Source organism: Sinocyclocheilus rhinocerous, unplaced genomic scaffold (assembly GCF_001515625.1).
Source record: "Sinocyclocheilus rhinocerous isolate Xijiao unplaced genomic scaffold, SAMN03320098_v1.1 scaffold2059, whole genome shotgun sequence".
Lineage (NCBI taxonomy): Eukaryota > Metazoa > Chordata > Actinopteri > Cypriniformes > Cyprinidae > Sinocyclocheilus > Sinocyclocheilus rhinocerous.
The window spans coordinates 285572-300287 of record NW_015629307.1 but is presented as its reverse complement, the minus strand read 5'-3'; the positions used below and the strand labels follow the sequence as shown (position 1 = coordinate 300287).

The following is a 14716-nucleotide window of genomic DNA, read 5'->3' as shown; positions in this document are numbered from 1 at the left end:
TGAGTGTGTTAGTCTACAGCATTTGATTTGCACCACACATCTTGCTTTGAAATTGGATTAAAAGCGTTATCTTGGTCTCATCTGACTACAAACTCCTTTCTTTCTGGTTTACTATTATGCATTATTGGCAAACTCCAGATGTGCTTCATTTGGTTCTTGAGTAACAGCTTCTTTTGTTCTTTCCTCTCATACAGGCCAGTGTTCTGTGGAGCACTTTACATGATAAACCGGTGCACTCTCAGCTACTAAAGCCCTTGAAAATAACCATTATCTTCTTTTTTTACCCGAGGATCATATAAGCGAGTTTTGAGGGACAATCTTTTCTACAATCATCTGAGTAGTTTGATATACTCTTACTGATAATTGAGCTTGATTCACATACTGTTTTCAGAATTTATGCATTTGTTTTACTCCGGCTTCTTTACTGACATTTACTTCATTTTCACAGCCAACCTATAGCTTATTATTCAAACTGAATAACCACCAGCAAGAGGAAAATTGCCTGAGATTCAATAAAAAAGGATCACAGAGAACTTAAAAAAAAAATGGTTTAGGGTCCAGTTTCTACTCTACGGATGTCGCTTTCTATTTTTATTTCAGTGTCGTTTGTAATAAACCATCCCAAAATACTCCCTCCTCCACATTTTCTGTTCATTTATAAAGATTTCTTGAACTTTTGTTCTGCCAAGAACGGATAAACTCTGGCTGTGACATATAAAAACCTCCATGTTTTCATATTCCAGACAGACATTAATATTAGTGTCATCTAACTGAGAATAGAAGCACCTGTCAAACACCAGACTGTTTATAATAAATCATTATAATACATACACTTGTCCCGGATTGCTGGAATGATATATGATCACGGTGAGCCATAACAGAATCTTTTACAGTGTGCACGTCGCAATGTTTACAGAGCGATGACCACAGCATCATCAGCATTTACATCATTTTAGCTAAGATTGTTTATAATGATGCAACAAACATCTGATAACTCCCAGCCGACCCAGTCCCAAATAACACTGTTAAAAGTAAACATTTAACAGAAACTACGGAGACATAAAAGACCTCAATAGGCATGCTCTACACATAAAAGTCCTGTATCCTGTATTCTGCATCTTGTTTTGAATTTATTTTCTTTGCCATTGAATATTGCTCGTTTGATGTGGCGCCAAGTCGTTTCGCTAGAAGCCTAATGAAAAATTTGGTTCCACTAAATGTCTCTTTTATTTCTTTCTGTAATAATGCGGAATTTGGGCAAGTCACTTGGCCCATGAAAGATGTGTTCCATATGTCACATGCACCCTTAGTGGGAACGTTTTTATTTATCTGTTGGTCTGACCTTTACAGAGGAAACCAGAGCAGCTTGATCTGTGACCCTGAGGATCATACGGCCACAACGATCATATCCTGAGACATCAAATTCATTGGATAGCAAGGTCTTAAACCCAACTTTGATTTAGACGTCAGTAACTAGTCAAAACAAATACTGATACTGACCATTTGACACAAAATTGAATTGCTAAGTCAAAGAAAAAACAAAAGCCTGAAATTAAAACATTTCAATTTGTCAGTAATTGGCCTGGAGTATTCGAAAGTAGATCTCCCTTTCAACAGCTTAGGATGGGGTGGCTCAAAAGACTGAAAGTAAACCAAACAACTGACAACCGTTGTAGCCATGAAACAGAAAAATCACTAAGGAACAATATAAAAGAGTGGTTCTTAACCTTTTTTACTTAAAGGCCCCCACACTGTTCAACAAAAAATTTCAAAGGGTTTTTATATAAACTATATTTCTTCTGGCATTTTCTGTTGTAATTATGACAAATGTGCTAGTTTTCAAATTAACCATAACTATTTTTGTGATTCCAGACAATTGTCAATTGTATGTTCTGTAATTAAAAAAAAAAAGTAGCTGATAATATACACATAATAAATAATTTGACTTTTTTGGGCATTTCAATTATTATAATTAGATTATTTTTATATAAATTAATTTAAATCATTTTAAGTCATCTTACGGCCCCCTGGTTGAGAACCACTGATATAGAGGACGATGAAATGCTTTCAATCACTTAATTCAAGTCATTTAAGAACAAAAGGGTTGGAAAATGTGGGGGAAAAAAAAGTTATCCATACTGAATAAGTGATTAAATGCATGAATGTATACAGAAAATTTGTGTAATTTGCAATACTGTGTGTAATAATATTTATGTTATACTTTACAGTATACTTTACAGAACACTTGAGAAGAGATGATGCCAACCCCTCAGAGGACCTCAGATCATGCCAACCCTGAAACAACATATAGAACTACCACATTTTGCTATAAGTTTGATTGCATCATATAATAATTGCTGTTAATAGTGTTCATCGTCTTTTTTATTACGTCTTAAATTGATTTTTCCGTACATTTCTGCCATATGTACATTAATTGACAGTCACCACTGATAAGCTACCACTAAATATTGTAGAAACTTAATTTGCTGTAAAGTTGCTTTGCAATGATTTGTATCGTGAAAAGCGCTGTACAAATAAACTTGACTTGACTTGACTTTACACACAGCACATATTTTCCTATTCAAGTATGGATACAAAATTAAGAACAGAATGGTTATTAAATAATATTTATGCAAAATAAATAAAAATAATTAATATTATAATAAAAAATAGCTACACAAATTCCATTAAAAGAACCATCAATCATAGCACTTATTTACCTAATCTGTTATGTAGTACAGCAAAGTAGCAATTTTCCTGTAGTGGACAATTACTGTCAGGAAGTGGTGAGTTCAAGTCACATGCAAAAAAAAAAAAAAATATATATATATTTTTTTGTACCATAACATCATTATCATCCCATCTGCAGGTGTAGTCTAAAATTCCTTCCTAACGCTGACGCTCTATGTCAAGAACTGCTACAGCTTCCCCTACTGACAGCATAAGAAAACATTAAAGACAATCTGATTGACAAGGTTAGTTTTTCAGTGATTTCAAAAAATAAAATCCTAGAACTTTTTTCAGTTATATTTCAGTCAGGACCATTTCATCTTACACAAGACAAACACACTACAGTCCAGACGTGAAGAACAAAAGTGTTTATTTTAGTGAACCATTAGGATCAGAATAAATAAAGGGTGAGCGCTTGCCAGTGTTATTCTTCTCTCTCATGCAGAGAATCCCTCCTGTCATTCCAGATTCCCTCCTGGAGGGTTGTTACTTCAAAGTTTAAATACTAAAATTGCCCAATTCTCCCACTGTCGTTTGGTGCCCAGCATGGGGTTGTAGTGCATTCTTTTGTAAACCTGTCTAAACAGACTTCCTCTCAGGGCTGAGCGCTGCAGAACATAGCGGCTCCTCAGCTGACCACTGACAAACAAATACTTTATGTCCAACCAGAGCCTTTGGTTAATGATCCCTTAAATATTTACAACTACTAACAATCAAACTTCAAATAAAAAAAACAAAAACAAAACAAAAATACATGTATATTAACAATTCCATAAATTACTCATAAGATCATCACAGTTGGTCTGCTAATTCAGAGATTTATCATTTCAGACCAGTAAACAAAATCATGTAGAAAGTTAACAAAAAAATAATATGAACACCTGCAAAGCAAATACATTTGGTATTCACAAGAGATGGCAACAGAAAGTAACAATTTAGAAAAAAACAAACACCTTTTTTTGTTCAACTCCTGGGCTTTAAACACAAAATTAGCCCAATAATCAAGCCAGTTGAGATGTGTAAAAAGCAAACAAGAGGCTTTGTGTGAGTGCCAGGCGAAGAGCATCGTCTCTCATTTGGACTTCGGACCTCGTGTTGGCCTTTCTAAATGCAATGCAGAGAGAGTGAGGAGTCCTATGAGCGTTCCTGAAGTCAGCGGGCTGTGTAGCCAGAGGTTGGTGGGTGAAAGGTGAGAGATAAAGGTTAATTGAGGGAGGGCGACCTTTCTGTGGTCCACAGGAGCTCGATGTAGGGCCATTTGGTCTGTAGACAGCGCTTGACCGGGGTGTCGTCCGTACGTACCATTGGATCCTCAAAACCCATGACCAAAGCAGTGCCCTCAACGTAACTCACCTGGCAGAGAGAAACACAACGGGTGAACATGCAACACATTTGTGTATGTACAATCACTTCCTGATCCTCTTAATAAAACCATGGCCCTTGTTTCTGGGAATGCCAGTGTGTCTCTCTCAGTATGCGTTTCATTACAGACCTGGCCTCTTGCTATTACATCATCAGACATGAGACAGCCGATGGCTTCCATATGGAGGGCGTCATATTGCCAGGAAGGAATCTGCCCTTGACAAAGTGTCACGATAAACATGCGCCCTCATTTTTTTGTTGCTGTTGTACATTGTGTTATACAAGTAAAACCTTTTCACAGGTTTCGTTGGTGCCAATAGTGAGCCTGATTGGAGATCCACTGGCCAATCAACTTCCTTTAGGCATTGCCTAATTCAACCCAGTCTTGAGTAAAAGCCATAAAGCTCCATGGCGCTCCCTCTGGTGGCAGCCACAAACATCTCTACACCAACATCACCAACCCATTATGCAGTGAGGCTCAGACATCCTAACAGCGGAAATCACTCTGTCCAAACCACTGGGAATCAGATCACACACTCTCAAGACTCCACTTGTCATTTTTCTTCTAAGTAGCCAACTAACCTCTGCTCAACCTTGTGTTTCAGCAAAAAAGTTGCTTTTGTCATCACCCATGAAGTGTTCATCGGCTTTCCCAGAGTTAAGAGAACCATCCATGAAAACAAACATGCATTGATGTTCTCTTTGACTACAGAAAGATGTTAGATTGATTTAAGACTGCAAAAGTGAAGAAAAGGATGTTGAGATGATCTCTTGAACTGTAAGCTTTCAAATTTGAACTTTCATGATCTGCAAACCACCTCGGCTCAGCTGGCTCTACTACTACAATTACTTCCATATTTCTCAAGCTGCCTATTTCACCAAACCCCATCAATTCCCATTTTACAGCTGTGCATTAGCTCTTGGCAGTAGAATGCAATGGAAGGAAGAGCGACATCCTCCAGCTGACTAGACTGTGAACCATAACCAGCCATTTCAAGTCACAATAAAGCCCTAGATCTTGTTAGAAGGCACACATTCATCATCACTGCAGCCAGTCAACTCTGGTCGCGTGGACCAGCGGGTTCTCAGTGTTAGAACATGCCTTTTATAAAACTTATCAACACCCTATGCATGTTTACTTGAAACAATCCAAATATTTTCACTGGTCAGCCAGATTTCATGTTCTGAAGGTTTTTGGCCTGTTTGGTTGAAGATAACAGTCTGCTGTTGGTTAGCTGGGCTTGGGTTCAGCTCGAAGTCTATGCTTTAAAATAAACATTTCTTTATATTCAGACTAAAACAAATGCATGTGTGCTCTTAATCAGTCAGAGAATGTCAGTCTGACTACACACGGACTCAATAAAGGCCACATCAAGAACTGACTGATCCTATATAAAGCTGATATAGACCTATATACCATTACACTATAAATTAAAGAGTAAATAACATGCATAATTTCGGCAATTAAATTACATTTACGCAATATTTACTAAAACCAAATTTGAATAATTGAATAATTTTAAATTAATTGCACATTTATAATTTAAAATACGACAAATACTGCTATAGATCAAACTAAAGAATATGTTAAAGTTTACTGTCATTGTATTGGATTTTAGAGAATTACATTTTTTTAAATTTTTACTTTTAAGGGTAAATTATGACAGAATTTTTTTTATTTTTGGGCGAACCGTTCCTTTAAGATTACTACACCCCTAATAGTAGCTGAATTCAATCAAATTATCTGAAATATTTAACAAGGAATGAGCAATAGTGTTCAAATCCTGTGAAAACCTCCGTATTTAGCCTAGCAAACATCTTATGAATGTGTACTGAATTACAGCCAGCAGTAACAAATTTAATCAATTAAGCTTTTTGTCAAGTACTCTGACAATAAAACAAACTCGTTATCGAATCATACTGACTGCAGAAAGAAAGTGGTCAAGAATGCACAAGTGAAATGAAGCAGGAGTGCTGGAGGAAGATGGAATCCCTTTGGATGATTATATGACTTGAACAGAAAGGCAGTCTGGGCTTTGGCTTCCAAGTGCCAGTATGGTCTGTGTTAGAGCCAGAGGAGCTCTTTACCTTTTGCAAGGTGTTTGGTTCCTGAGAAAGGGCCCCTGTGAATATACGAGTGGCACAGAGGAAACCTCAACAACAAAGGCTGCACACTTTATTGCTGCTGCTAATGCGTTTGCCAAAGTAATGAAGAGTAACCTGTGTGTCCTCAGGGGCCTGATGTGGCAGTTCCTACCCATTATCCCTAAACTTCTGTCAATCTCCTTCTCACACACATGCACTTCCGTTAAGTATAGGGTCACACGCACACACACGCACACTGTGATCAATGAACGTACAAGGCGGTCAGGGGTGCTTTCTCTAGTGCTTAAGGATGGCATGTGTAAATGTCATTAGCACTCTTTATGGGGATGTGTATGGAATATGGGCAATGGTTCAAAATGGTCAGAAAAAGCACTACCAGTGGCAATATAGAGAACATGAGATGAGAATAAGCACCTGGAACAACATCAGAGTGAATATTAAAAGTATATAAAGCAGTCTTTGTTTCAATAGTTTTTTAAAAACTTATTTTAACTACCAAAACAAACAAGCTACTTGTTTAAAGGGGTCATATGATGCGATTTCAAGTTTTCCTTTCTCTTTGGAGTGTTACAAGCTGTTTGTGCATAGATAAGATCCCTGAAGTTGCAAAGACTAAAGTCTCAAAACCAAAGAGATATTCTTTATCAAAGTTAAGACTCTGCCACGCCCCCCTAAAACGGCTCGTTCTAACACGCCCCCACATATCTACCTCACTATGTGGAAATATTTGCATAATGCCGCCCAAATGTGCACGCAAAGAAAGAAGGCGTGGTTTCAGTAACCGCAGTTAGTGTTGAAGCAGCATGTCAGGGAGACGCTGTGTGTTTCTAGGCGAAAGCAAAAGCACTTTATTTGGCCTTCCACTTACAACACTTACAACAGAACAGCAATGCATTTTATGGACGACCGTTTCGTGAACCTATGAGAGGAGGTAATTCTGACTTTGCTATGACAATCTGGCGCTTCTGAATCAGCTACTGTTTTGTTATTAGTTTAAGTTTTTGCTATTGACTGTTCAAATGCGGAGTTTTGCGCATCGTGTGTGTGTGTGCGTGAGCGAGCGAGAGAGAGAGCGCAAGAGAGTGAGAGAGAGAGCGCGAGAGAGAGCGAGAGAGAGCGCGAGAGTGAGAGAGAGAGAGCGCGAGAGAGTGAGAGAGAGAGTAGCATGTCAACATATTCTGTTACACCAAATACACAAAATAATGATCTTTAAAAAAGCATCATATGACCCCTTTAAATGCTTTTGTGTAAACAAAATAAAATTAATTTAAAAAAGGAAATATAGATCAAATAAACCGTTAAAGTCTATAAAAATTATAGCATAGTTATCACTTTTAATTTGACAACTAAAATGTGAACAGCAACAAAAATATTAAAGTCGAATATTCAATTGCATACTGGTTTTTAAAGCACATTTAAAAGTTCTCTCAGGTTTTGCCAATTTAATATTGGAGACACGTGAGAACCAACAGAGATCATTTTTAACATTTCCTTTTGTGTTCCACAGAAGAAAGAAAATCTCATTTTGGTTTGGAATGACATAAGGGTGAGTAAATGATGACAACTTAATTATTCCTGTTGCTATAATTGCTAAAACTAAAATATATTAAAATGAGACCATAAAATAAAACTGAACGATGACTAACAAAACCACAGAAGAAGCTAAACTGAAATTTAAAGTCAAATTGAAAATAATATTACACTAAAATGCATTTGACCATGTGTCTTTTAAATGATGCAAATCATCTTGCCCGGTTTGACTTTGTATAAACACAAATCAAAATAAAGAGAGAACCGAGAGCCTGAGACATTAGTCCAGTGAAACGGTTTCAGATTTTTGTGGCTTCAATATACTCTGCCCAGTCTCGAAAGCTGTCGACACTCACAGTAATGACTTGGAAGGCTTGTCTGAGAGATCATAGTGGTGTAGGCCATAGGACGGGGTGGCTCACAGACTCCACATCCCAGGGATCAGACAGGATAAGACTGACCCACCAGGGCTTTCATGCCAGCCGGGGCAATATGTGCTATTAAAGTGTGCTTGGGAATTACAAAATGAGCATGAGTGTGCCTTACCTTCTCATTGTGGTTGGACTGCTTCAGGCCATTATAGTGATACACAGGAAATGAGTCTGGGATCACAGAATCCTGGAAAAGCGAGACGACACGTGTCAGTGCGGACATGTACATCATCGGGTCTGTGGAACATCAGCAAACAGCTCTATGTGTCCTTATTCACTGTGACATATACTGCCTAGATTGGACTCCATCCATAGGATGCCAGAAAAACATTTCCGTAAGTTAAGACAACTTAACCAAAAAGTCAAATTCCAGCTCAAACACATCAAAACACAATCCATAAACTTGGACAAGAGAGCCTAAAACAATGGTTCAGTGAATGGTTTTATATGTAATGACATGCTCAAGACTGACAGCACACTGGAATACATTGCTTTACGTTTAAAGCAATCACATACACCCCCCCCTATGCAGCTGCTGAAAAGACCTGATTGCAAACTGGTGCCAGAACTCTGCAGACCAGCTCAAACCAGCAGCAAAACCCAAGCACAGAGTCTTGACAGGAGCCAAATACCTCTGTCTAGCCCCCATACCGCATGCCTGCCTCGCTGCCAAAACTACAACAGCGGACCGTGTGTGCATGTGTTTGAGTGGGTCTGAAATAGGGTTAGAGTATTTGATTTGATGGTAAATTGAGGCCTTTTTGCATGTATCCCTAAAGCCCTAATCTATTTAACACAGAGCAGTGGAGCTGCAAGTCCATGCCAACTATAACCGTCAGCTTCTTCCTCCACCTCTCTCTCTCTCTGAGGGGCTACATGTACATAGATTTAATCTGGGGCTGATTGTAGGTTTATTTGAACTTAATGAAAAAACAGTAAGAAAAAGCAAACAATGTTGAGCAAGAGCAAGAATCAAGGGAGAGCAAAAAAAGACAGCAGGATAGCCATGATAGGATAGGTAGCTATGTATAGTGAGCTGCCTAGCTGTCTACTGCCTTCATAGGCAGCATCCTAACCAATGTAACTCATAAGTGTCAGATTTTTAACTCTCTTCATAGGCAGCCCCTCTGTGCATCACATATACTCAACTCACAGCTGATATAGATATTCAATAGAGTTTGATGTTAGCATTTGCTTTACATGCTCATTTGTAGTTACTTTAAGGTATTTTTAAAAAATATTTTTTAATTACCTTGTGTCAAACCCAAAAAAACATTGAACATCTTGTTGCAACATTTTACAAAAATCAAGACTGAATATATTTGGTCAAAATCCTATGTTATAAAAGATGAAGTGCTATGCAGGCTAGTTAAGACAATATTGGCTGATGCGGACCTAAAATGCAAAATGTTTGCCCTTTCTCTCTTCTCCGTTCCCACATCTCATATCTCAAATACATAATATATTACCCTTTTTAGACAGTTTTTGAAGTAAAGAGTAAAGAAAATACTATACAAAACTTATTGAAACAACCAGGGGCCAACTGCATAAACTTAGCCACCATGTTAAGAATAGCAGTTGCCAAGGGGTAATCAGTCTTACGTTTCAAATACAAATAAGATCTACCTTTTCATAACTAAATTAAAAAAGTTATGACCAGTCTTGAAGAAAAAAATTAGATGACTACCTTTTTAAATTTCTAAATTGACTATTTTCAATCTTTGAGGAAAAAGAGTATATATTAACTAGTGGTCGACCGATATGGGTTTTTTGACAGCCGATGCCGATATCTTGGAAAGCAGGGTGGCCGATGGCCGATATAATTTTATTTTAATTTATATTTAAGAAATTTGAAATCATTTGAAAATGGATTAAAAATAATTGTGTAAAATAAACATACCTATAACTTTAGAAGACAAAGCATTTTTCACAAATAAATAAATATTTAATAAAAATCTAATTAAAAAGGAAGTAAACACGGTAACCAACAGGGCACTCAGTATTCTGGGAAGTTTGTGTGAATCATTTATTTTTTTTTTTTCAAATAAAGCCAAGGTAATACTCATTCTACATACAGCACGCAATGAAAATGACATGAATATGACAGTGGGCAAATGCATAAAGCGCAGCATAATTTGAAATCACTAGTTTAAAGTTTGTCGATCGCGCGTCTCCAGTGAAGCTGAACTCTCCTCCTGTCAGCATTCAATTTGCACGGACCGACCGTCACGCAGAGAACACGCGATTATGCAGGATACAAATGCACACTTCACAAGATCTCAACTAGATCTTCAAGTCAAGGTTTGTGAAATTAAATGTTCATTAGTCATTCAAAGATTTGTTTAAATGACATAAATGCGTGTTTGCTGAATGCTGACGGCAAATGAGAAAGTATTATAATGTTTGCCTTTCGATTACTAATAATATTAAAGCAATCGTTGTAATACTTTTTTGTGTACATTTTAATTCCTTTGTTTAACAGTTCTGTCTGATTATTAGATAGACTTATATCCATATCAGACAGAACTGAACGACGACAGCGAACAAGAGGGAGAATGTGAGCGGTGTGCGTTTAGGCGCTGTGGCTGCCGTTCTCAGCGCCGTCAAAATAAAATTCCCGCCTCGAACACATCGGCCAAACAGAAAAATTTATCGGCCTTGCCGATATATCGGTCGACCACTAATATTAACTGATTTCGAAATCTTTTTTTTTTTTTTTTTACATTTAATAGACCGAAACTGCCTTCTGCTTTCATTTATAATTTACTATCAACAATTACAGAAACATGCTCAATCTCATAACAATCCTTTGATGGTTAATGCTAACAATCATCACATAAACCCATTATAATTAACAAGAAAAGCCTGTAAATTAACTACAGGAGGTGGGGGAAAAAAGACTAAAAGATCATTTGTTTAAAATATTTAAAAAATAATTTTAGAATATTCATAATTGACATTTCTCTTGCATTCTTCACCAGAGTTTTTTTTCTCCATTGAATTTACAGACATTTATTCTGGGATTGCAGTCACCAACAAGGGTACATACAATGTCAGCTTTTTCTATATTTACAAATAGGGAGACACTTTCTGATTGCATCAAAGCCTAGTGAGCTGTCCACTCATGCAGCATTTTGATCTTGGTAAACATGTTTAATCAACTTGAAAGAGAGACATGATACATGTATTACCTGGTCAGGGAAGAACTCCTGCAGAAACTGGCTTAACAGAATAATACCCAACCCCTCTGGATCCAGCTTACTCAGAGAGAGAGAGAGAGAGAGAGAGAGAGGGAGAGCTCATTGTGTGTGTGCATGTTGCATGTTTTCAACATGTATTGCTCATTGGCATCCTTCAGCAGTGAAGTGTGTTGTCTGAGGCAGCCGTCAAAATGAGCTATAATTGTGAATTATGATCAGATACTAAACATATAACAGTGAGTAAATGCTTGGAATCTGACTAATATTGTTTTAAAAACAACCTCAGTGATGTTAAAACGGGGCAGACTTTTCCTTTTAAAGTCATACAGCGAGACTGATAACATTACTAACTCTCTCCCACACAAACTCAGTAATCAGAGGATGATAAATGCTTTCTTATGTGATCACAGGTCACTTTAAAATACACATAAAAATTGGCAATTGCCAAAACACTGATTATGTTGTATGTAGTTCCAGAAGAGGCCAAAAGAGTGTTCAGACTTCATCGACACTTGACTAAACTGCTTTGACAGAACAGGGTGCTGTGTAAAAACAAACACATGACCTAAACTTTATTCTGTCAATTTAACTTTCATATAACAAACCCTTTGAAAGGCTGAAGTTGTCTTTCAAGCTGTCAAAGGTTGATGTAAGAAATCAGGTGGTTTAAAATTGCTCAGATTTCAGTGAGAAGCTGTTTAAGAGGTGAAGGTTTCAAAGGGACTATGGTGAGTGGCTTTAAACAGGCTTTACATGGAAGGTTGGGACTTTACTTGCTATTTCTCTTCTTTGCTCTACAAGAGTAATGAGTCTGTTTGAATGGCATGTGAACCCAAATTGTGCAAACAGAGGGAGCATAGCTGGTTTAACATGCACAAACCTCTTCAGATCACTTTATGACAAACACAAATGTCACCTTGCCGTGTTAGAAATAAAGAGATATGTTTGCTGTACATGAATAAAAATAATATATTATATTGTAAATATTATACACACTACCATTAAAGAGTTTGGGGTTGGTAAGATTTTTCAATGTTTTTGAAACATGATTCTTACGCTCTTATTATTGTCAATGAAAACTGTTGTTCTGCTGAATATTTTTGCAGAAAATAGATGCTTTTTTCAGGATTCTTTGAGGAATAGAAAGTTAAAAAATAGCATTTATTAGAAACCAAAATCTTTTAGAAACATATTTACGGTCACTTCTAAAAAATTAATGCATGCTTACAGATAGGTATTATTTTCTTTCAGAATAAAAAAAAAAGAAAAAAGAAAACTTCTGAACATCTGACATGTTTATGTCCAGTAAATATTTCTAAAGGAATAATTAGTGTATTATTTAAAAAAAATATAACAGTACTCTATCAAAATTATATATTAACATTAAAACATTACTGTAACACACACACAAACTTACTAGTCTGGCTCGGAGACGAGATCCAACGCTTTCATAACATCTTCAAGCAGTGTGTCTGGAATGAACCCATTATCTGAAGATGAGGAGACAAGAAGAGAGGCAGATGGTTAGATCTGCTGAGAGTCTTGATCAGCACCCACACCACTGGTGTCTTATGCCCAATATAAAACACGAGTTTCATCTCTCTAATTGAAGCCATTCTGCCGACCACGCACACATATGCGCATTAACACACTAAGACAATGGCTGATAAATGGATGGATGAGTGGTGTATGTTGTTTTTCCTCCTCTCTGGTATCCAAGTGTCAGACAGGATGTTTGCAGAGCAGCTGGTATGCTAACTCTTTTCCGTTCCCTATAAAATGAACTCTCTGCTTAAACTTTCCTGCAGTGACTGGATTAAGAACAATAAATATCTGTACCACAGAATGAAATTAGATACACTTGGGCGTTTTGAATAATGCATTAGAAACTTTGGCTAAAATAGCTTCTATACTACTGACATAAAAAGGTATTCACAAAATATTACTTCTGCAATGTGATACATTTCTGAGTGAAACTATATTCAGTGAGAAATAATGTGGGGTGGCACAATCCATCAGGGTTTAATTGGATCATTATTGTCAGCTTAATTTATTGCCTAATATAATTTTTTTTTCATAACTGCACAACCGTGGTGGATTAATTTTACACAAGGTATGAAAATAATTTCTCTTTAAAACAATGTGCTGATTAATATTAACACAAAGGGCATTTATTTGGAAAGTAAACAGGGTCAATTTTGATTTCATATCGTTTTAGTATTTTATCTACATAACCAGACTGTAAGATGTAAGTTTTTCTTTCTCCTTTGGACAAATGAAATGCATGTGAAAGATCTCATTTAATGCCTAAACTGTCTGTGTTTGGAGTCGATATAAACACATTCGAAGTGCTGGTAACTGAAATTGAACTAAAATACACAGACTCATGCACACACACACACACACACACACACACACACACACACAGAGTATTGTTCTTATTAACGTGAGGAACAAGAATGTTGCAAAAAGATGCCAAGCAAGAACATCTAATCTTGCTCTTGATGACAATTTGAGTGTGTGCTGTAAATTAGACACTTTAAATCAAAACTTTAGAAAAACACTTACGTTCTCACCGTGACACATTCAGTGATATATACACACATAAACCTCTTCTACCTGACAGATATGAGACAGTGCATTGGGCGATCTCTGCTCCAGGTTCTCATTTCTTCCATCAAACACCCTCTCTACCTATTCTCTATATTATCGTCAGGAGTCTTATATTTAAAACAAAAGCAATAAATATTAGAGGAAAAAGTAGGGGAGAAAAATATAGCTTCATGCAATAGACTATGGAAAAAAAAAACACAAACGGGATATACAGGCAAAGATATACTGCACTGCATATGACTAAAGGAGCATCAGTGGTTTGTTCATAAGCTACACTGCTGACTTTGCCATCTGAGCACAGTGACTATCTTAAATGATAAATCATCACGTGAGACTTTCCTCCCCACAAATCCTCAGCAGAACTGCTCACAAATAAAACACTGTTGGCTGCTAATCATACATAGGACATTCAGTTGGAAAACATTACTATAGAGAAAGTAATCAGTGAGTTTGTTATAAATATTGGAAAATCTATAGAAATGTGGAGTCTACATAATATTTAAAAGTTTGGAGTTTTTAATTTAATACTTATATTCACTAAAATATCAACATTGGTAATAATAAGAAATATTCCTTGAGCACCAAATCAGCATATAAAAAAATGTGACGCTAACAAAAAAAATACAATAAAAAAAAATTCTGAAGGTTCATGTGACACTAAAGACTGGAGTAATGGCTGCTGCAAACTGAGTTTTGCCATCACAGGAATATATACAATAACATAAAAATAATTTTAAACCGTTA

At 36.7% G+C, this 14716-nt stretch overlaps 1 protein-coding gene across 1 annotated transcript in view; it reads right to left on the bottom strand.

Moving 5' to 3' along the window:
- Window positions 1-3083: 3083 nt before the first annotated feature.
- The window catches only part of LOC107738860 (protein FAM188A-like), a 58809-nt gene continuing 47176 nt past the window's right edge, over window positions 3084-14716 (bottom strand). The window contains exons 12-15 of the mRNA XM_016550743.1: window positions 12777-12849; window positions 11351-11438; window positions 8275-8346; window positions 3084-4083 (exon numbers count right to left, since the gene is read on the bottom strand). Of these exons, the coding sequence (XP_016406229.1) occupies window positions 3934-4083; window positions 8275-8346; window positions 11351-11438; window positions 12777-12849 (383 nt within the window). The 3' untranslated portion in view covers window positions 3084-3933. The remainder of the gene's footprint in view (window positions 4084-8274; window positions 8347-11350; window positions 11439-12776; window positions 12850-14716) is intronic.